The sequence below is a fragment of the Silene latifolia genome, chromosome 11, assembly GCF_048544455.1.
Source record: "Silene latifolia isolate original U9 population chromosome 11, ASM4854445v1, whole genome shotgun sequence".
NCBI lineage: Eukaryota > Viridiplantae > Streptophyta > Magnoliopsida > Caryophyllales > Caryophyllaceae > Silene > Silene latifolia.
The window spans coordinates 158,593,207-158,616,871 of NC_133536.1; the positions used below are offsets into that span (position 1 = coordinate 158,593,207).

The 23,665-nt window shown below is 36.9% G+C and overlaps 1 protein-coding gene across 1 annotated transcript; it reads left to right on the forward strand.

The window, feature by feature from the left end:
* Positions 1 to 16,729: 16,729 nt before the first annotated feature.
* On the forward strand, positions 16,730 to 21,722 carry LOC141614218 (uncharacterized). The gene is made up of 6 exons (XM_074432975.1): positions 16,730 to 16,734; positions 17,055 to 17,187; positions 17,410 to 18,460; positions 19,881 to 20,140; positions 20,759 to 20,962; positions 21,365 to 21,722. The coding sequence occupies exons 1-6, from the start codon at positions 16,730 to 16,732 to the stop codon at positions 21,488 to 21,490; spliced, it is 1,779 nt and encodes a 592-aa protein (XP_074289076.1). The 3' UTR covers positions 21,491 to 21,722.
* Positions 21,723 to 23,665: the final 1,943 nt, after the last annotated feature.

Below are 23,665 nucleotides of genomic sequence, written 5' to 3' on the forward strand. Positions count from 1 at the left end.
ACTCATGATCAAGTTTAACATGTTAATAAGGTTGTCAATCATACTAACAAAGCCAAACATGATGAACAAGTAAGAAAGATTAACAATAATTAAAACAAGGATTAAGAAAATTATACCTATGGAGATTCCAAAATAATAATGCAAAGAATAATAGAAGAACTTGATGATTGATGGAAGGTTGTCAATCTCCCAATAAACCCAATAATCTTCTAATTACCCAATAATAAACTTGAATTACTCAATAATGAACTTGAACAATGATTAAGGAAAGATTAATGTGTAATTTGTGGAAAGATTAAATGATAATCTATTCTAATCTACTTCTAATCTAATCTAAAGAAGGATTGATTTAACCTAATGAAAACTTGATGGTTTGATTATTACTAATGGGGTATATATAGTAGAGCATCATTAGGTTAAGCAAGGGTAAAATAGTAATTACACTTTTGAGTTTTAAGTAGGGAAACGCTAGTCTCAAAAGAAATACGCGCGGATCATGGTTCGCGTAGCAAGGGAAGACTTTCTGTCCAGGAATACGCCCGTCCCGAGCTGAAAACGAGCGTCCAGAGCTTTAACCTGAGCGGGTTGAAATTGACCCGAGCGGGTTCGTCAGTATCCTGCTCCAGATAGGCTTGACCCGCGCGGGTTGAGCTGCTATTCCCTTTCTTTTTGCTTTTAAGCCTAAGATGCTTCTATATACTCTTTATTTCTTCTTCCTTGGTCATCATTCTTGCCTCCTCTTCATACTTAGTCCATCAAATATCGTCAACAAGCTTCCAAATATGCACGAAAGACGGGAATTTCCGCCTTATTATCTCCTTTCCTACAAAACATATAAAATGCACTAGGAAAGCAAATAGGAAGGATTTGACGGATAAAATGGTCATGAAATATTATAAAAGTATGCAAAATAGGTTCAATTAGGGGACTAAATGTACGCAAATAATGTTCACATCAACAGCCGAGAGCTTACAAAAGATATGGTAAAATAAGGCAATGGGTAAGAAAAGGCAAAATATTTATGGGATTGTGAGGTTAATAGTCAAGCTAGCTACCTTACAAAACCAAGTGAACCAATATCCGATTCCTAATCCATCAAAAATAAGCACAGGTGTCCCTTATTTCGGCACACAAACTCACTAACCAAATAAATACCCCTCATAAGATATAAAATAATGCATAGGAATAAAAACCAACCTTTATTCAATCTCTTTTTTCATTTCTTTTCCTTTTCTTTTTTCTTTTCTTCTTTCTCGGGTTATCTGATTTTTATTTCATTCTTTTCTTTCTTTCTCAACTTCTTTTTTTTCATACTTTTTCATCAATCTCCTCCTCCTCCATATATTACCAACTCCCAATAATCAAATACAAGCCAAATTTGGCACAATAAATTATATACCGCAGAAACATACACTAAACTAGCTTGACAAGACAGGCTAGATTTGGAATGTAGTTAAGGGTCAAAAGGCAAATTTGGCTAAATGTGGAGTTAAATGGGTAAAAATGAAAGAAGAAGGGAGTGTAAGCACCTCCCTGCATGTGACACCAACCACTAACCCGAATGTATGTAGACAAAAAACAATTGAATTTCATATACGTGCAATTTAATGAACATGTTATGCAAGGAGTATAATACTCTCAATTCCTACATGAACTGGTCACAAATGACACCAATTATTAGGCTCTAAAACTTAGAAATTTTAAGTAGTTTGCCAAATTATCAGGTCAAGTCTATATGTTCAGCTGAATTTTAACATTAACTCGTAAATATGCAAAAAAGACAAAGCTAATAAGATATCAATATTTACAAGGCTTAAGTGAAATGACAAATTATAGAGCAATTTCATCATTTAAATCTACCGATCCGAGCCTATATGCAGAAATAAACGTGAAAATTTTTGTTTTTTTTTCGAATTTTTTGTTTTTTTATGAGATTTTTGATTTTTATAAAATTAAACAACAATGCATACAGAAATTAGACGTGACAACAGAAATGCAATAAAAACAATATGCAGACACAGATATGGATGGATACCCTCTCCAAACCAAACTGTACAATGCCCTCATTGTACCCAAAAATAGGAAAAAGAAATGCAAACTAAAAAAAAGAGTGGAGCTGCGGAAAACTCACAAGAATACGCAAAGTAGGGACCTCCCCAAACCAGCCAGCAACATGGGAGGTTGCTAAATAGCTCCAGAACATCGTCACAGGAAGCGAATCCAAACAAGCCTACTCGATCGAAAGAACATAGTACTCGATCGAGGAATAGGAGCTGCAAAAGTGGTCGATCGAGGACGATGGATTACTCGATCGAGATGTCAGTTTCTGTGGGTGCTCGATCGAGGAAGATAAGCGTTCGATCGAGGGAGTCGGTCACTCGATCGAGTAGAATAGTGCTCGATCAAGAGCTCCCTATTAAGCGAACTCCTTAGCGTCAGTAAAACACCTGCAAAGACGCAAATAGCTACCACAAATACAACCAAAAACCAAGCCTAAAATTGTTCACAGTCTATGGTTGGTAAACCAATTATTAAGCACACAACAAAACTGAAATGTTCGAAAATCAACTAAAAAGTTTCAAAATTCAGGTTGCCTCCCGGACAGCGCTAGTTTCCGATAGGTCCCAGCTCGACCTTCTTCTTATCATCCACCGACAAAAATTAATGGCCCGCAACAAGGCTGTTGACTGAATGAGGTCCCCTCAGCGTACATCAGCTTGACCTTAGGCCTCCATACCATCGCATCAGCAGAAGAACAACAACTTATCGCAGCGTAATTGTTAGGTTCATATACCTATTATTAGACTTTTCTAATGGTGAACTAATTAACATTTTAATATGAGTTCTAAAGATCTAGTGCATGCATAACTAAAGAAGAGATAAAATAAGAAAACAATGGTTCTTACATTATAGTTGGTTCGAAATAAGAGCACAAATAAGGACACCTTCCTTATTTGTTCTTGAGCTTAAATGTAATGGATGATCCTCCAAAATCCCAAATATAGAGATGCTCCTTAACAATTTCACCCAAGACTATTTCCCTTAAAACTAATATATGAATTAACTAGATTTATATATTAGTATCCTTAAATGATTCTAATAATATTTATGTTACTACACTAGTAAAATAATAAGAAAGATGTGAATTGCATGAATCAAAATTAGAGAGCAAATTTCTCTATTATGAAGGAGGGGAGCCGGTTTGTAGGGTGGTGGAAGGCCAATGCATGGCCTTCTCACTTTTGCTTTTGTTCTTCACAAGAATAGTAGATGTAAGGCTACTTACAAATAGGTCATCATTGTGTTTTATTTAAACAATTAAATAAAACACCCACTAACCTACAATTCCCCCATTATTTCGGTCCATGTATAAAATGGACTTCCATTTTATTTTGTCAATTTGTCATTTGTCACACAATATGCCACATGTAGCATATAACATGTTATCAATTAATTTAATGCATATTTATCAAATAAATATCATTATATACATTAATTAAATTACATATAACAAATTGTCTAGTAATTCTTGATCACATAAATAAAATGGGTCATACAATTATAATTCACAACATTTTGAAATTATAATCAATCAATCATTCTTAATTTAATTGTTTTACAAAAAATAACGAATTTTAGTAACAAAATCTTTTAATTACTAAAAGAAATCTTATTTAATAAAATTACAATAAGATATAAAAATTCCCATTCACAAATGAATTGTTCAAATTTAAGGAATTGATTAACTTGTATCGACATACAGTTAATCAATTTATCTATTAAGGGAATTGTCCTATAGGTGTGACCTTAAGGGATCAACTGATCACTACCGTCAAACGACAGCAATGTTAAACTCTAGTTAGCCAATCATTACTGATTAATGTTGATCAGTTGAATAGATAAATGAATCATCCCTTACGTATGCTTATTACGAGATTTAATTATGATTTTTAATCATGTGATCGCACTATTGTTGAGGACACATACTCCAACAGTAATGGCCTCCACCATTGGCTCTCTCGCGCGCTTTCTTCTTGTACGGCCTAGCCTCGTCCAATCCTCCGCCTGGTTCATCAATCCACACTGTTTCAGTCTCCAAAGTCAACGTATGATGCCCATCTCCTGGGTCCGTCAACCCATCAGTACATGCAGAAGAAATAAAAAAGGAATTAAACTTAATTGCAGAATCATCGTCCGAAATAAATTTAGACGACCATTTATTATTATCAGCATAAAAGTTACTCGATCGAGCACTTAAGTATCTCGATCGAGAAGTTTCCTCAGAATTTGTACTCGATCGAGCAACTTGTGTCACTCGATCGAGGACCTGGTTTTCCTCATTGCTCGATCGAGAACAGTCATCCTCTCGATCGAGTACTTCCTCAAGCATTTCAGTCGATCTAGCAAATAAAAGTCCTCGATCGAATTCTGGTACAGGGGTATGCGTGGCTGCATTGAACTCTTCTTCTTGAACAGCATTGTCAACGTCTAAGCCGTCATTTCCAGCATCAATAGGCAGGACCGATCTTCCATAGGGAATATCAATCCCGGTGCGAACAACATAGACTGTCTCGGATCACCTAGAAATTTGTTTGGCCATTACTTGAGCCAGCTTAGCTTCAAGTCCCTTGATAATGACGTCTTTAGTTTGCATAGCCTCTTGCACTTGACGCAAAAGTGTCTTCACTATAGACGTCAACTCAGCAATTTCTTATTTCTGTTTATTAGGAGGAGGAGTTTGTGTTGGAGCTTGTGTCCTCCACAAATTAGTGTGATAACATTTATAAATCTCTTATAGGTTCACAAGGATATACTTCGTATTTTATCAGTTGATTAACGATTACCTAATAACGGTTGGCTTGCTAGAAAGTTTGACGTTATTATCATACTGATGGCGGTGATCAACTGGTCCCTAAAAGTCATACCTAAAGGATGTGTTTGAGAAATGTGATTATGGAAATGTAATCACATTGATGCCTTATATGACTAAACAGTTAGTCAATGTGTTGATGAGACGATTATTTAATGCCGATTAAATAATATTAGCTGAGACGAATTAACTGTCAATTCGTAAATTGAATATAATATGTTATATTTAATTATTGTATATAATGTTAGCTTGGACGAATTAACATGTTAATTCGTAATGTAATCGGTTATATTTAATTAGCTAATTATAAATATGCGATATTTATAGTTAAAGTATATTTTACATGAGATTGTTATAATATATGTTGTCAGGCCGGACTTAATAAATCGACTACAATCAGTTATGTATGGACTTATTAAAACGGGACAACATTTATGACAATTAATAAAATGTACACATTATATATAATTTTAGAATAACCAAAAATAAGAGGATTTTATCCTGTTTTGTGGTTGTTGCTAAAACCGAAAATAAGAAGAAATATCCTCTTATTTTCGGATATATGGGCCGAAAAATTAAAAAGAAAAACCTACCCTAATCACTCCCACATACACGGTTAAAGGGAGATTAAGAGGAGAATTTTTCTAACCTAATTTTTTGACCTAGCCTCCTCTCATCAAAGAAAAACACAAAACCTAAAAATTTTACAGAAAATTTGGGGATCGATTCTAGCAAGAAGCAAAGGGCATATCTCATATCATCTTGGGTGCAACTGATAGGTGAATATCATTGCGATATTGTTCTTAGGCCGATTTTGCTAGGACCGAAGGTTGTTTCTATAATCTCTCTATTTTGTTTATGTAATTTTCATTTATGACTAGTAATCATCTTTCTAAATTCGTTATAATCCTTAATATTAAGGGAAGTATACAGATTATTCCCACAAGTGGTATCAGAGCCAAGGCCAGGAATTTTATTTTGATGATTTTCATAATTTGAATTTAAACAAAGATTATTGAATCGAGAAAAAAAATAACAACAACACGGCTGGAAATTTTTTTTTGCCGATATGAAATTTTTTTTTTCAGCCGGGTTTTGTTCTTGTTTTGATGCTATAATTCCATTTTTATTTTTCATATTGTTGTTTTAATCAGTTAAAATAATTATATGAAGAATTGGTAGATGTTTGATTTAATGAAGATTAAGTTAAAATGTAAATGGAATCGTCATGTTGATGATATAAAAATTGTTTTTGCTATATAGTTTTTGGCATATACGGTTAATCATGTTTCATTAATTAATATGCTAATCTTGTTCTAATAGCAACTATAAACGATTTTGTTCATCTTTAATTTTTTTTTGGGCCTGTTTTGTTTTTGTTTCAGCCGAGTTTTTTTTGCTTTAGGGCATTTTTCCGCAAAAGAAAAAAAAAGGACTGTTTTTAGGGTTTGACCGAGGGCATAAAGAAAGAAAAAAAAAGTTTCTGTTTCTTTGTTATGCTGAATTGCCGAAAAAAAGGAAAGAAATTTTTTTTCTTATTTTTGCTTAGTTGCCGAAATAAAAAACAAATATGGTTGTTTTGTTTTTTTTATTCCAGCCGAGAGCAAAAGAAAAAAAACACTGTTTTGTTTTTTCCAGTTTTTTTTTGCCGAGACCCAAATAGAAAAAAAAAAGGGTTTGTTTTCGTTTTTTTTTGTTTGGCTTGTTTTGGCCTAAATTAATTATACATTGAAATTTATAATGTATGATTGATTGTTGTGAAGAAGTTCACAATTTAGATACCTAATTATTTTAAATAAGTTTAAAATATTGATGGATTAAATTAATATTACAAGTTTAATATGAATTAAGATTAAATTTATAGTGAGTAATTGAGGAATTGTCACTTAATTTGATCAATTAAATAGGTGGTTTGGGAAATTAATCTACATAATTAAAGAATTATGTCTTGCATGTTTAATTTTTTTTTTAGTTGATGCATTTTTTTTAGTTGAATGAATCGTTTGAATGGTTTAATTTACGTATTTTTGCAATCGGTTGTAATTTGTAATACCTAGTGTGGCCTTAGTCAAATTATGTTTTCGTAATGATGGAAACATAATTTTTAATGTAATTTGAGATCTCGTATCTCCGTTTTGGTTTTCTTTATTTATTACGGTTTTGAAATTAGAATGTAAATAGGTTTATTATGTAATTTTAAATTGTAATTTTTGAGAAGACTAAAGATGGAGATTGGAGCTCACTCCCGCTACATGGATCAAGATGGAACATCAAGACAAGCTTCTCGGGTCCATGGATGGATTCCAAAGTTGTATTTATGTTCATTTTGATAGGATAGGCCACACTAGGACTTTATTTTGTTTTACGTTTTACCGTTCTTATTGCTTTCCATTCACATGCTAGTTAGTGCATCATTTTCCGCCTAAAACCAAACCACCTACTAAAATGCATGAAAATTGACACATATAGGTTGTATGTTAGTTTTCATGGACATACAGATGTCACATGTTTATTAAGCCATCACCTTAGTTTATTCATTCACGCATGCTAGATATTAGCTCACTTAAAATGAATTAAAATAAAGTTGATGGGATCTTCCTCTAAAACGGAAATTGAGATTAGTCTTTATAAGGGAAAACAACTATGAATCCCTTCTTCATCGGTAGGCATAATATGACCCCTTCTACGTTGGGTAAGTAGTTTGTGTTGACTTAGTTTATCTCAACATTATAGTCCGAAGTGTTTCTCGTGATTATGATGGACTAAAGATACAATTTACAGAAATTTATCGACCAAGAATTCTAACAGTAGAATTAGCCAAAAGGTTGGCTTATCAATTTACAGATAATTGAGTCTTGGGATCATTTATATAATTCTTGAGGGAGGTCAATTGTATAAATGCTTGAGTCTTCGCTTATAACAGTTTTGCATTAAGACTTAAAATCAAAACGATACACATGCTTATTATTTTTATTCTTCTTTTCGCAGTGTAGAATACGTTTATTTTGATAATACTGTTACAACAAATGGCTGGAAATAACGAAATCCCAATGCCGAGTGCCACACTTGGACGCGAATCCTGGCTTAAAGTTTTTATGGATAACATGAATCAGTTTACACGACTGAAGAATGATGGGTCCAACTTTGCGGGATCGGGAGGCAAAGACTATGGAATGTCTTATGCTATTGCTGACGGTAAGCTCAAGTACTTAACTGAGCCAATACCGGTCAAACCAGCCCCCAATGCAGGAGTTAACGAGTCACTTGCTTATAGTGATTTCGTCATGGAAGCGGGTGCGATAAAGAACGTACTCATCTTTCCATTGCCCAGGGTGCAAACAAGATTTTCACCACGCTCACTAACGAGTTCTCAAAAGCACCGAGAATCGTTACTTATGAGCATACCTGTCGCTTCTTTAATGCGAAACTCCAGAAGGGCCAACCGGTTAGCCCACACATTCTCAACATGATTGAGAATGTCGAGAAATTGGAGGCACTTGATTGCAAAATCAGTGAGAGCATTGTCATTGACCGAATGCTTCATTCTCTTCATGATGGTTTTGCCCTTTTCAGGGTGAACTACTACATGAATGACTTAAAGAAAAGTCCTCATGAGCTACACTCACTTCTCGTACAGACCGAGAAGGATATGAAATTGAGTGGGAGCATGAAGCAGGATGTTCTCACGATTTCCAACAAGAATAAAGGTAAGGGCAAAGCTCCAGGCGACCTAACTGTAGGTAAGCCAAAGTTCAAGAAGCCAGGAAACGGTAAGAGTGGGTCTGGTGAGACTAGTGGCTCACAGGGCAAGGCAAAGAGCAAGGGCGGTGACATTGAGTGCCACCATTGTCACAAGATCGGACATTGGAGGAGGAACGCCCGTGTACCGTGAGGACATTAAAGCGGCCGCGTCGTTCTGTTGGTATGTCATCTTATATTCATATGATTGAGATTAACCATGCAAGTTTCGGAACTTGGGTACTTGATACTGGTTGTGGTTCTCATCTGTGTAATCATTTGCAGGGCCTAAGAAACATCACACCTCTCGGAAAGGGTGATGTGGACCTGCGAGTCGGGAATGGAGCTAGAGTTGCTGATGTCTCGAAGGGAACATATGTAATCCAACTCCCTAGTGGTTTTGAGTTATTTTTAAATAACTGTTACTATGTACCCAGTTTGTCTAAGAACATTATTTCAGTTTCCGTGCTTGATAAAGACGGATTTTCATTTTTAATAAAGGATAATAGCTGTATTTTCTCTTTCAATGAAATGATTTATGGCAAAGCGGTTTCCATGAATGGAATTTACATCTTAGATCAAACCACGGAAATATTACACGTGAATAATAAGAAATTAAAGGTTGGTGACAAATATCAAACCTATCTATGGCATTGCCGAATGGGACACATAAATGAGAAACGTGTAAAGAAACTCGTCGATAATGGGACTATTCCCGCATTCGATTTTTCTACATATGGCACGTGTGAATCATGTCTCATTGGCAAAATGACTCGAATTTCCTTCAAAGGTGTTGGAATACGCGCTAGTGACCTATTAGGACTCATACATACTGATGTTTGTGGACCTATGTCAATTACCGCTAGAGATGGCTATAGATATTTTATCACTTTTACGGACGATTTGAGTAGATACGGATATGTCTACTTAATGAAGCATAAAAGTGAGTCCTTTGAGAAATTCAAGGAATACCAGAACAGGGTTGAAAACCAACTGGGTAGAAAGGTTAAAGCACTCCGTTCAGATCGGGGAGGCGAAGATCTTTCAAATGAGTTTGATCAACACCTTAAAGAATGTGGAATCGTTTTGCAGTTAACTCCACCTGGAACACCTCAATTGAATGGTGTGTCCGAACGTAGAAATCGAACCTTACTTGATATGGTTCGATCCATGATGAGTCACACGGTAGTACCTGATTCATTATGGGGTTTTGCTCTTTTGTCAGCTGCTCTTATACTTAACCGAAGTCCTACTAAAGCTGTCGACAAGACTCCATATGAAATGTGGAAGGGAACGGTCCCTAACTTGTCCTTTATTCGGGTTTGGGGCTGCAAGGCTTATGTCAAGTGGAGACACGAGGATAAGCTTGGCCCGCGATCGGTCAAGACATACTTTATAGGTTATCCAAAAGGAACATTTGGTCATTACTTCTATTCGCCTACCGAACATCGAGTTTTTGTTGCGGCTAGTGTGACGTTCTTAGAGAAAGAATTTCTCGAGAATAAGACAAGTAATAGAACCTTCGAGCTGTCGGAGATTCCAGAACCAACAACCGAGGAACAGATGGAGGAAGTAGTTCCTCCAACTGATGATACGGTTAATATTCCTGAGGAACCTAGGAGGTCGGGTAGAGTCTCTAACCCTCCGGACAGATACATTGGTATGGTCGAGGAGAATGACGTTTTGCTCCTAGAGAGTAATGAACCCACTACCTATAAAGGTGCTATGGCCTGTTCCGACTCAAAGCTATGGCTCGAAGCCATGCAATCCGAGATGGACTCCATGTATGAGAATGATGTATGGGATCTTGTTGATTTACCTAATAAGGTAAAACCTCTACAGTGCAAATGGCTTTACAAAATAAAGCATTCTGTAGACGCGCAACCAGATACCTATAAGGCACGACTAGTGGTAAAAGGTTTCACTCAAGTGCACGGATTGCATTATGATGAGATTTTTGCACCTGTAGTCATGCTACGTTCCATTCGGATAATCTTAGCGATTGCCGCATTTCATGACTATGAAATTTGGCAAATGGATGTGAAAACCGCCTTCTTAAACGGTTATTTGGAGGAAGAGTTGTACATGGTGCAACCCGAAGGTTTCATAGATCCTGAACATCCTAAGAAAGTATGCAAGCTTAAGCGCTCCATTTATGGACTTAAGCAAGCTTCTCGGAGTTGGAATCATCGTTTCGACCAGGTGATAAAAGAGTATGGTTTCACTCGATCGGTCGAGGAACCATACTTATATATCAAGTTAAGTGGGAGCAAGATTGTTTTCTTGATATTGTATGTCGATGACATACTCTTGATTGAGAATGACATTCCTCTCTTATCTTTGGTTAAAGGATGGTTAAAGAACCATTTCCAGATGAAAGATCTGGGTGAGGCACAACGTATTTTGGGAATCCGTATCAACCGAGATAGATCACGACGGACGTTATCACTTAGTCAGGAGTCTTACTTGGATAAGATTCTTGAAAGGTTCAGCATGACCAACTCTAAGAAGGGGAACCTTCCAATGACGTTTGGGATGCAGTTGACCAAGTCTCAGTCACCCACGACGCCTGAAGGGATTGAGCGCATGAGTCGTGTTCCTTATGCATCTGCAATAGGATCAATCATGTATGCCATGATATACACACGTCCAGACGTGGCATATGCATTGAGTATGATGAGTCCGTACCAAAAGAATCCAGGTGAAACACACTGGATAGCTGTTAAAAACATCCTCAGTACCTACGGAGGCTTAAGGATAGGGTATTGACTTATGGAGGCGATACTAAGCTATGCGCAATCGGTTACGCAGATGCTAGCTTCCAAACGGATCGAGATGATTTAAAATCTCAGTCTGGGTTCGTCTTCACTCTTAATGGTGTTTGCGGTCACCGGAAGAGTTCCAAACAGAGTGTTGTAGCAGATTCTACCACTGAATCCGAGTACTATGCCGCTTCGGAAGCAGCTAAGGAAGCTATATGGATGCGTCAATTCTTACAAGGACTTACGATAGTTCCTAGTTCGAATGACCCGATCACCATCTATTGTGACAATAGAGGTGCCATCTTCCAGGCTAAGGAGCCTAAGTCTAGCAACAAATCTTGACATGTACATCGGAAAGCTCACCTGATCCGTGATTACGTGGAGCAAGAAGAGATAGTGATTGACAAGATAGCTTCGGATGATAACATCGCGGACCCTCTCACTAAACCGTTGAATTTTGATAAGCATGAAGGGCACGTTATTTCCATGGGAATTAAACGTGTTCCTAAGTTGTAGTAGTTGATTATGGATTTGATACATTATCTTTTTCATATACTATTTATAACTTCATCGTTTTTTATAATATTTTGTTTTTCATGTGGATTGTACCGACAACATTGAACGCCACAAAGTGAACTGAATTACATTATATTTGTTTTGGTCCGTAATCGCCTTAATGAGCTGATAACTCTGGCTATTATATTGTGCAGTCGATTGATGGTGGGTTCATAACGAGCCATAAGTCAAACAGTTGACTAATCGATCACAAATACGGGTTTTAACGATACCTCGTAGGACAATTATTTTTGTGACAACGTAATGGAGTCCTAAATGTTTAAAAACATTCGATGCCAGGTCGTGGATAGGACATCCATTGTGTTCCTAGAGTCGATTCTTTTGAATATCGACTGTCTCTTGAGATTAAGGCAGTTTTTGGGTGACTTTGGTTTCTTTCTCATGGTCTCAAGTGAATCGGAGACTAAGTAGATTTTTTCTGGGTCATTTCATACTATGCTTACATCTGCAGGATTCGAGTTGAGGAAAATATCCAACCCTTATCAGGTATAGTTATTTCTCAGGGCCACTCGAGGAGTTGTAACTGAAATGCATGGCCATGCTCGAATGATGATTCGTTTATCAGTTAAGTTACTCTCTAGTCGGGGAAACCACTCTTGATACAGATCACTTGTAAAATACGACCTTTGTGAATACAAATTTTGCAAATTGTTTTACATTGAGTGGGAGAAATTTTAGGATATGAGAATCGGTTATCGCACATACACTTGTGAGGACAAGTGGGAGTTTGTTGGAGCTTGTGTCCTCCACAAATTAGTGTGATAACATTTATAAATCTCTTATAGGTTCACAAGGGTATACTTCGTATTTTATCAGTTGATTAACGATTACCTAATAACGGTTGGCTTGCTAGAAAGTTTGACGTTATTATCATACTGATGGCGGTGATCAACTGGTCCCTAAAAGTCACACCTAAAGGATGTGTTTGAGAAATGTGATTATGGAAATGTAATCACATTGATGCCTTATATGACTAAACAGTTAGTCAATGTGTTGATGAGACGATTATTTAATGCCGATTAAATAATATTAGCTGAGACGAATTAACTGTCAATTCGTAAATTGAATATAATATGTTATATTTAATTATTGTATATAATGTTAGCTTGGACGAATTAATATGTTAATTCGTAATGTAATCGGTTATATTTAATTAGCTAATTATAAATATGCGATATTTATAGTTAAAGTATATTTTACACGTGATTGTTATAATATATGTTGTCAGGCCGGACTTAATAAATCGACAACAATCAGTTATGTATGGACTTATTAAAACGGGACAACATTTATGACAATTAATAAAATGTACACATTATATATAATTTTAGAATAACCAAAAATAAGAGGATTTTATCCTGTTTTGTGGTTGTTGCTAAAACCGAAAATAAGAAGAAATATCCTCTTATTTTCGGATATATGGGCCGAAAAATTAAAAAGAAAAACCTACCCTAATCATTCCCACATACACGGTTAAAAGGAGATTAAGAGGAGAATTTTTCTAACCTAATTTTTTGACCTAGCCTCTTCTCATCAAAGAAAAACACAAAACCTAAAAATTTTACAGAAAATTTGGGGATCGATTCTAGCAAGAAGCAAAGGGCATATCTCATATCATCTTGGGTGCAACTGATAGGTGAATATCATTGCGATATTGTTCTTATGCCGATTTTGCTAGGACCGAAGGTTGTTTCTATAATCTCTCTATTTTGTTTATGTAATTTTCATTTATGACTAGTAATCATCTTTATAAATTCGTTATAATCCTTAATATTAAGGGAAGTATACAAATTATTTCCCACAGTTTGTTGTGGCGGCGGCCAAACAAATGGAGGCTTTTGATAGCCTTGTTACGGAAACGGATGTGGCGGCACATATGCAAAGGAATGATTAGATTGTCTTTGCCGCCTAAACGCATAGACTACATCGTCATCCGCTAGACAAATGACAGCATCGTGCCCCGCAGCACTACATTTCTCACAGTAGACTACCTGTTGCTCTATAGTATGGAAATAAGGTGAACTACCCCAAGACTGTCTACTCTCCAGCTTGTCAGATCTTGCAGTCTGAGCTTCAAATTGTGCTATAATTCTAGAGACGCTAGACATCTTGGCAGAAGAATCAAAGGTACTCAAGCCTTCCCTTTGACGATCTTTCTCCTAGAATCCTGTCTAGGTAGGACATGTAGGACCTATCAAAACAACACTAAAGGAAAAAGATAAGAACTGCCTCAACGAATAAATTTCTTGAGGCTAAAGACAGCCAAAAATAAAACAAGCAAATAAAATAGTTGCCTCTCTGGCAACGGCGCCAAAATTTGACACGGTTGTCGCAACCCTATCAAAAATCAACCAACCGGCTCAACTAATAAATATAGTAGAGGTAAGTCAGGTATCGTGTCCACAGGGAGGCGGTCACTATCTACTCGTTACTTGGTCTGTCTAAGGTCACAAATGGGGGTTTGAGTTGAATAAACTAAACTAATAAAAGCAAGGGATGAAAAAGGAGATTAAGCAGATAAAGAGAAATATGCCAGGATGTCGGTTCACCACAGTATTACACAAATCAGCTAAAGATAGGTCAATCGGTCTGATGTGAGAAGGGTAAAGGAAAAGTCCTCTCGGTCCGTTATCCGCCCTAAAATACAACTAACTTAGCTCTCGCCCTCATTAGAGTAGTCTATTGTTCATAACAGGTCTATTCATTCCAATCTCTCGATCTAGGTCTGAATTTAACCGAATTAATTGATTCAGTTGCATGCATTCAACCTAACGATTATAGTTATATTACCATAAAACAATTCTCACAACGAAACCTTCTAACCAATTATCGCATCATTGTTATACTACCATGGCTCCCTTAATCCTAGCATTAGAGAATTAGCTACGCATAGATAAAGTGAGAATAGAAGATAAAGTAGAAACAAACGTAATAAAGAGATGAGCAAGAGAGAAATAGCATAAAAGAGAGGGAGAATTACAAAGAATGAGATCCGGAAAAATAGCAGAACAAAGCAATGTTTTTCCGTCTGAAGGGGTCCAAAAGAGAACTCACTAAACCTAATTAAGTCTCTCGTATTTATAGGAGAGATATTTATTAACCTAAAAACGTAATTAAAATATCGAGTAAAAGATAAAATCTCGTATCAAATTGATAAGTGCTCGATCGAGTGTTTTAGAACTACTCGATCGAACAGATACTCTGCAATTCCTCTCGATCGAGTGCAAAGGTTACTCGATCGAGAACCTTTAAATCACCATCTCTCGATCGAACAAGGGAACCACTTGATCGAGTACTGTGCACCATCTAAAAGGCTCCGATCGAGTAATTTGGCCAGCAAAAGGTCTCGATCGACCAACTGCCACTGCACCAGCTCATTGCTTCGGTGATTTTAGATTCCGAGACCGCTTCACGCATCCCAAGGCATCAGCATTTCTGCTCCAATTCCACTCATCTTCTAAATGCAAGCAAAAGGGACAGTTTCAGGCTCAATTCCGCTACTTTCAGGTTCATTCCTGCAATTAAGCCAAACGAACCAAAGTAAAATATTCGGGACATTTCGTAGCATGGAACTACGAGAACCGCATAAAAATACGTGCAAAAGAGATTTAAAAAGACTGTATAAAATGCACGTATCAATAATTATTATTAATTACGAGGGTACATATAATATTTAAAGTTAATAATTTTCTACGGTGTACCCCTGTGTTTTCTTTAATTCTAACATATACCCTCAATTTGTAAGAAACATCTAATATACCCCAAATTCAAAGATTGTCACCTAAAAGACCCTAAATATCAAAATTGAAGTTTTGTAATGGTTTACATATTGTCATAAAAAAATTGTATGTTGATGAGAAATTAAGGATTATATTTATGATTTTACGAATTTTGGATAGTAATTAATCAAAACTACCCAAATATAATACTCCGTATTTAAAATCATAAAATCTATCTTAGCATTTAGGGTATTAGTAGAATAATTTATTGAGATAAAGGGTATCATGTGTGATTTTTAAAAATCGAGGAAATATCGTAAAATTCGAAAAAACACAAAGGTACATCGGAGAAAACCCTTAAAATTATTTGTCATAACATGTTATAGGTCATTTTTAGTCAAGTGTTAGAACGTGGACTTACAAAATGTGAGAATTTAACAAAGTTATGATAGATCAAACTAATTCTCTATCTACTAAAAGAATACGTGAACTTATAAAATTTTTCTCTAAAAAACATCTTTTTAAATAAGGAAGCTTTTGATAATTTAATTGTATTCACTAAATAAGAAAATTAATAATTATATGTGCTTTCATTATATAATTATTTCCATTAAAATTAATCTTTTCATCAAATTATATAATTTTCACTATACACTAAACTATAATATTTTAATTAAAGTATAAATAATATAAAACTACAAATAATTTAATCTTTTATTAATGCTATTATTTGAGAATGACTTGACTCATACTATTCATACCGTGTATAAACAAAACTATAAGTCGTATTGATTACTTTCATAACAAAAAAAAAAATGAGAGAATTTATAAATTGGAGTCATTAGCTTTGTCATATAAAAAATGCTTTTTTTTTAAAAAAAAATTACATAAATTACATTTTAGCACACTACCCAATTCTCTTGAATTAATTTTCAGTTTTAATTTTTTTTTTTTTTGCTCGAAACAATTAATGACAGTCCACTATTATTTTACAGTTCAATTTTACTCAGTTTTCTTTAATAATTTTAGAGTTTAATTTTTTTTTTTTCTCATATCAAAATATAATGACGTGAAATATAAAAAACTAATAAGGTGTTAATTTAGCATGAGTAAGTAATACAAAAATAAATACTTTATAAATACTGCGCACGAGATCTAAACTAATTTCATATCAAATCAAACTTCAAACTTTGGTGATTAAAAAGGTTCTCATTTGAGATTAACTTTGAGTTTCGGAATACACCTATTACATGAAACACTAAAACCCCATTTTTTTTTTTGGTGACAAGGTCCACCAACAGCTACTTTTTATTGCGCATCGGATAAACCCATTTTCACCATATCTAACCTCAAACATTATTCATGCAAAAAAGTGGGTTGTTTTTAAAGCCTCTACCAATGTTCTGAACTTCTGATATTACCAGGCAAGGGCTTGAAATCTAATTCATCTTATTCAGGTTTTAACTCAGGGTTAGGGTTACCATTCTTCAATTTAATTCCAATTGACTCCGTTAAAATCCAGGTATAATTCAATCATTTTGCCCCTCTGGGAAATTATTCCTTATTCATTGATTGTAATTATGGAAGAATTATTGTGATAGATAGATACATAAAATTGTGTTAGGATTGTGGCGAAAAAAAAATGGTGGCGTTGGTGAGCTCACCTTACCCCATTGCCACCTTCTTTACACTTAACAAGCTTCAAACTAGACCTGGAATCCCTGTAACTCGATGTTCCATTCAGGTTTCTTCGTCGTTGCCTTCAAGGCGAATTAGAATTAGAAGGAAGAATTCTTTGCGCCCTAAGATTCTTAAAACCCTTACTAAACCCTATCCTGATCCGATACCCGAGGATTTAGGAACCCGCATTGAGCCGAATGATTATGGAGTGGTTGAAGAGTTGGAAGCGTCAGTTGGGGTCAATGAGGATGGTTTGGGGGAGGTACAAGTTGTTAGGGATGTGAGGGGAACGAATGTTATGGGGTTTAAGGGGTTTCCTGGTCAGACAGTGTTTAAGGTCGTTGTTTCGTTTGTCGGGTTGTTTCTTCTGCAGACCATTGTTTCTGTTTGGATTATGGGTTCTGCTGCTTCTGCTGACAAGGATAGCACTGATGGTAGCGTTATTGTGGGAGATTCTGGTTTAACTAGCATTGATGAATTGAAGATTGCTGAGATTAGAAAGATGGTGAGGATGGTAAAAGAGGATGAGAAGAGGAAGAAGAACTTGGAGAAGGGTGAAGGAGAGTTGGAGAACGAGAGTGATGATGATGATGACGAGGAGGAGGAAGAGGAGGAGGAGAAAAAGACTGATAATTCTTTGAGGAATGGGATTGCTAAGGAAGTTGATGGACGGTTGACTATGTTGAGGAAAAGATCGCCAATGCCTGTGCAAAATGTTAATTTCTTAAAGAAAGCTGGGAGTTCGGGGAAGGATGTACGAAACGAGAGTGTGTTTGGTAAAGAGGAATATAATAGGTTGATGTTTGAGGCAAAGCGTAAATTTAGAAGTCAGGTGACTGAGGTAGGTAACAAGCCTAAAGGATTTGAAGGAATCAATGATGTAAGAGAGAAAGACAGTAATGGTACAGAATCTGAAAGGAGCAATCTTGGTATGGGAAAAGCTGAGGAGAAGTCTGTATCTCAAAGTTCAGAACCATTGCAAAGTTTTAAGAAAGCGGCTGTGACTGAAGAAGAGAACCCGGGCAAAGGAATTAACGGTTCATCCAGCTTGAGGAGTGATAGTTTGATCAACAATTTGAGTGTGGGAATGAATAAGAGTGCCAAACCAGAAAATGGTAATCCTATTCTCCAACTTAAGAGTAAATGGAACATAATTGTCAGATTAAATTTGATGTTTGTTAACTTATATCAACCCATATATGCCAGGTTATTTATATTGCATCCCTCTTTCAAATATGTGTTTAGAAATGTGGGATTTTTTTGTCATGTGCAAGTTTACTGATAGAATAAACCGAGATGACTCCATCACATGATCCACACTTCTTATATTGGGAAGTGGCAATGCAGCTTTTATTGGATAATCTTAGATGTAACCTCTTGGTAAGGCTGGGAACATCCCACCCCTCTTATTACGTCATCGGTGCGCGCCTGTGCGCCATTGGTATGATGATGATGTTGTTTTTATGTAAGATGTGTAATATGCTTAAGATGCATTGGTAAAAGCTTTGGCAAAAGTCCACAAAACCTTGCATTATGGATTTTACTGCAATTGCAATTTCGTTGACTGATGACCTAGATTGTCAGTCGTTCTTGGAACTTCTTGTTACATAGGCTGGAACCTTGATCTTTGCGATGCTTATACTCTTTATATTAAGGAACATTGTCGGTTGTTGTAACTACGAGGTTGTAAAAGTAAAGTTGATAGTAGAAATTTGTTATGGAAATATTGTTAGTTGGAAGTTTGAAATCTGTGCTCAATGAGTTCATAAGAAAGCTTCCACACTCTAATAACTTCCCTTGAGGGCCTTGACTAGGACGTGATATTTCTCTATAAATCATGGTTGACTGATCAAGTAGTGATAAACAACGGTCAGTTTTGTGGAGGTGGCTAAACTAAGTACTAGACTCCTTTGGAAATTTTATGGATAAAGCTTTATCCTTTAATATCTTATTAACTTACAAGAGAGAATAATTCAACCTGTTACACTTTGATGCCGCTGTTTCTTTTCCCATAGTTCCATTTATATTCAAAGAATTTCTATGCAAACTGATTTGGAAGTCAAACATTAAGAACATGTGTTATGGATGCAAGCATGCAACAAACAATACAATTGCCTCATTGCTCTGGGTAGCTTGAGAGATAATGAATAAGAGATGGTCGGAACTTCGCAGCCTTACCCCTTTGTTAACAACACAGATAGTTTGTTTCCAATGGCCCATAACGAAAAGTGCATCAAGTGACTGGTAGCTCACAGTAAAACAACCACTTTAGCGAGCCATTTTGGTTTATTCCACTATAACCGAAAACCCAAAACATAGTGAACCTTTGGTTGATATGAAAGGTAAACATCACGCAACAAAACAATAAGTGGGAAAATAGAGAGTATTGGTGTTCACACTTCACAGTTTCCTTTTTTTTTTTTTGAATTTATGCAGAAACACTACTAGGACTTGATTCTGTTGTTAAACAACTGTATGTACTTGTAACTTGTTCGTCTCCGTCTTTTAGTTACAGAGTATTTGTTAAATCTTTAGGTATTCTCCAGGACTCTAGTACTAGAATTACTTTTGATGACGGTGCTAAACCGAAGGAATTGAGTGTCATTGAAATTCAAGAATCTCAGAAAAAGAAGAATGATCTAAAGTCATCAACTTCTGCAATGCATGCAATGCCAAGGAGAAATGAGCAGTCTGGTTCTAGAAAACTCAAGAGCAAGTTATCAAGGAGGACAAACAAGGACAAAAAGAAAACTGATGCTCAGGAACTTTGGTGGTCAACTCTTCCGTGTGTTTTTGTAAGTAGATGAATTAAGCAGTCCAGCACATTGTCGTCGCTTTTTTTTGTGTGTGTGTGAATATTACGCTCTTCTGTGTCTGAAGCTTGTGAATGGGTGTGCATGATATCTGGATACTCTGATTATTAGGCATTTCTTCTAAGCTATCTCTGTCTGTTGTTAATCCCTGCCCAGTTGCTTCTATCTTGGATACGTAGAGCTGGCAAGAGCTCAGATATTTATAGTCTTTTATTTTTTAAATCTTATACTTCCTCCATATTGATGATTCAGCCCCATTTGGTTTCTGTGTTCTTGCTAAAAAATTCAAATGGGGCTTATTCATTGAAGCAGAGGGAGTAAATTTTCGCCATGCACAGAATTGGGCTGATATGGATAATTCCATGGCAGTCATGACAACAGCTTTCTATGTTAGCATGTTTGTCATTCCTGTTCTAGTATATGAGTTATGTCTCTTATGAATGTGGCTGTCAAGTTATGACTGATACTTATTATTCGATGAATGCCAGATCAAATTATTCCTTCCTGGTTCCTTTTGCTGGTAGTTGTTCAATTAATCTCTGTAGAACTGGTAGTTCATAATATTTTAGTGTTTATCCTAATAAGCAATTCCTCTTGTAGGCCATTTTGATGCAAAAAGGACATGGCAGTAAGGCGCAACAAGGATTCTATACTCTACACATCAACTCTGATGCGGATTACGAGTCATCTTACACTGTTGCTTTTGAGGACCAAAATGATGCTAGGAACTTGTGCTATATTTTGGATTCTGTTTTTGGGGATCTGCCAGATGCGGCTGTTGATGTTGTTATGATGTCAACACAGGTAACCTCAGTATATGTTTATGATTCAGCAATCATTACTAGTGCTCTTTATCACCTATAATCAATAATCAATGATTGTTATGTTGAATGGTCTCATAAGTAAGACCCGTAAGAATAAGCTCTACTAAAGAAGTCATCGAGTACATATGTATGTTTATTTTGACAACAATATATATTTGAGTAACAAATATGTCCGCCACTCAAATTATTAGGCTGTCAGAGTAAATGTGGTTGTATATATAGATACTTGTCTTTTCCATTTGGGTTGCACTCCTTTAAGCCGGTTGCATATTTATAGGACGGATTCATAAGAGAGTAGCTGATAAATAATTAGTTGTTGAGTAGATAAGTTGCAAAACGTGTCTCCTGTTGTAGTAAGGAAAGACTGCGTTATATGTTTCAGGAGCTCAAAGAGATCTTAAATTCAGTAAACAAGAAGGTGGTGGTAGCAAGGAAGGGTGAACTAAAGCTTTATGCAGGTCAGCCACTGGAAGATGCCGAATCTGCTCTAAGATTGTTGGTGAAATGAGTACGACCCAACCTGCTTGTGAGGTTCCCCACATAAAATCGGTAGGATGTCCTGTTCTTCTTAGCAAGTGAATATTATGCATTAGTGGCCAATTTTAGAATTGGTCAAGTTTTGTAGGCACACATTCTAGATGAATTTGGTATATTGATGATGTAATAGGGTTGTTTATATGTATTTCTTGTTAGTCATGTTAGGAGCTCCTTAAGCCTGACGACATTTCTGTTACGAAGACATATTCCGATTCTCCCAATAGAATGAGGGGTCTACAACTCTACAAATCCCAAAGAACGTTAAATTTTCAGTCACAGTAAATAGAGTAAGTTCATCTATACCCAACCCACCTCACCGTTCTCGCCTCGAGTATGGAAAACTTGTACCTTCCGTTTTTGATGTATGAGTACCAAAATTCGAAAAAAAATGTATGACCTTTCCCCAACTGATTCCAATTTGCGGGAACCAAATATCCCTAAAAGGTTGTAACCTCCCTCACCATTAGTCATCCTCATTTCTCCTTTTCGCCCATCACAAGTTTCATTAACCTACTTCACCTTTCCGTTAGCCGTATTTCCCCGGCTCCTGTCACTGGTGTCTTCACCACTCCCAGTTTATTTATTTCACTTCTCTCTCTTCCCTTTCTCCGCGTCTCTTCTTCAAATCTTAAGCTATTATTAGAGAGCCAATATACAAAGAATTACAACCAATCTTCCCAAACTAATGTCACAGGTAGAAGCCGACAAGTTTGACCTGAATGGTCCGAGTACTGAAGGGTAAGTATTTTCCGAATTGTTCTTTTATGGATGCTGTGGTAGGGAATAATTCAAGTTATACTTGGAGGAGTATCTGTGATGCAAAGCAGGTGATGGGGTTGGGTGTCCGGAGGCGGGTGGGAGACGGGAAGGGAACGAGGGTGTGGCTGGACCCGTGGATACCTGGTACGTCTTCCAGGTGTGTGATCTCGCAGCGAGGTGGTTTCGATCTGGAGATGAAGGTTGATGAGCTGATGGTGGCAGGGGAGGTAAGGTGGGATAGGGAGAAGGTTGGGGCTATGTTTCTACCTTTTGAAGCGGAGAGGATTATGAGTATAAGGCTGAGTGAATTAGCCCAGGAGGACAGTTGGTGCTGGGATGGAGCGCGTGACGGGGAGTACTCGGTTCGGGAGGGATACCGGTTGTTAGCTGCGGATGAAAGTGATGAAGGGGAGCAGTCCGATACTTCGATGGGGAGCTGGCTTTGGAAGGCGATTTGGAGCACGCCGGTATTACCAAGAATTAAAGTATTCATGTGGCAGCTGTGTAGTGATGCGCTACCTGTTAAAAGTAATATTGCGACCCGGGTTCGGGACTTCGATTGTTCTTGTCCTAAGTGTCACGATGGCGAGGAGTCTTGTATCCATATGGTTCGAGATTGCCGCTGGAATGAGGAGGTCTGGGAAATGGTGGGGCTGGAGGTTTTTAGGAGTCATAGAAATTTGCGCATAAGGGAGTGGGTGGAGGTCGAGCTACGTGCTATGGGGGTGGAGGAACGGATTCTTTTTATGACTTCGTGTTGGGTGATTTGGGAACAGAGAAATAAATTGTTATTTGACAATGGAATGTGGACGGGTGAGAGAGTTGTAAGGAGGGTGACGGATGTGGTTTGGGTGATGAAATGCTTAACGGAGGATATGTCTGAGGAGCAAAGGAGGCGGGGGATTTCGTTGGAGGAGGGTCGCAGGAGTAGGCCGAGTGGTGGTGTGTGGAAGATTAATGTTGACGCATGCGTTAAGGAGGGAATGGGTGTAGGTTTGGGAGCAGTTTGCAGGGACGGTGATGGCAGGGTGGCTTGGCGGTGTCGGTTCGGTAGGGTGTTTGTCCGTGCAAATGGCCGAGGCGAGGTCGTTCTACTTGGTTTGAAGGAGGCTCGGCGTGTTGGGATGCGGAATGTTATCGTCGAAAGCGATTGTCTTAACGTGGTTGCTGATCTACAGGGAGGAAAGAAGGGGCGTAGCGATATTTTTCTCATTTACAAAGAAATATTAAGTTTAGTTCCGTCTTTTGATTCTGTTATTTTTAATTATACTCGTAGGGATTGTAATAAGCTAGCTCACTTAGTAGCTCATGCTTCGCCATGGATCATAGGTAGGAGATTTTGGTTGGATGTTTTGTCGTTGTCTTTTGCGAATGTTGCGGAACAGGA

Bases quoted from the DNA above. Each gene is read 5' to 3' on its own strand.
- LOC141614218 (XM_074432975.1), top strand. The intron at 17,188-17,409 runs GTATAATTCAAT...TGTTCCATTCAG, and splicing joins TTGACTCCGTTAAAATCCAG to GTTTCTTCGTCGTTGCCTTC. The intron at 20,963-21,364 runs GTAACCTCAGTA...TATATGTTTCAG, and splicing joins TTGTTATGATGTCAACACAG to GAGCTCAAAGAGATCTTAAA.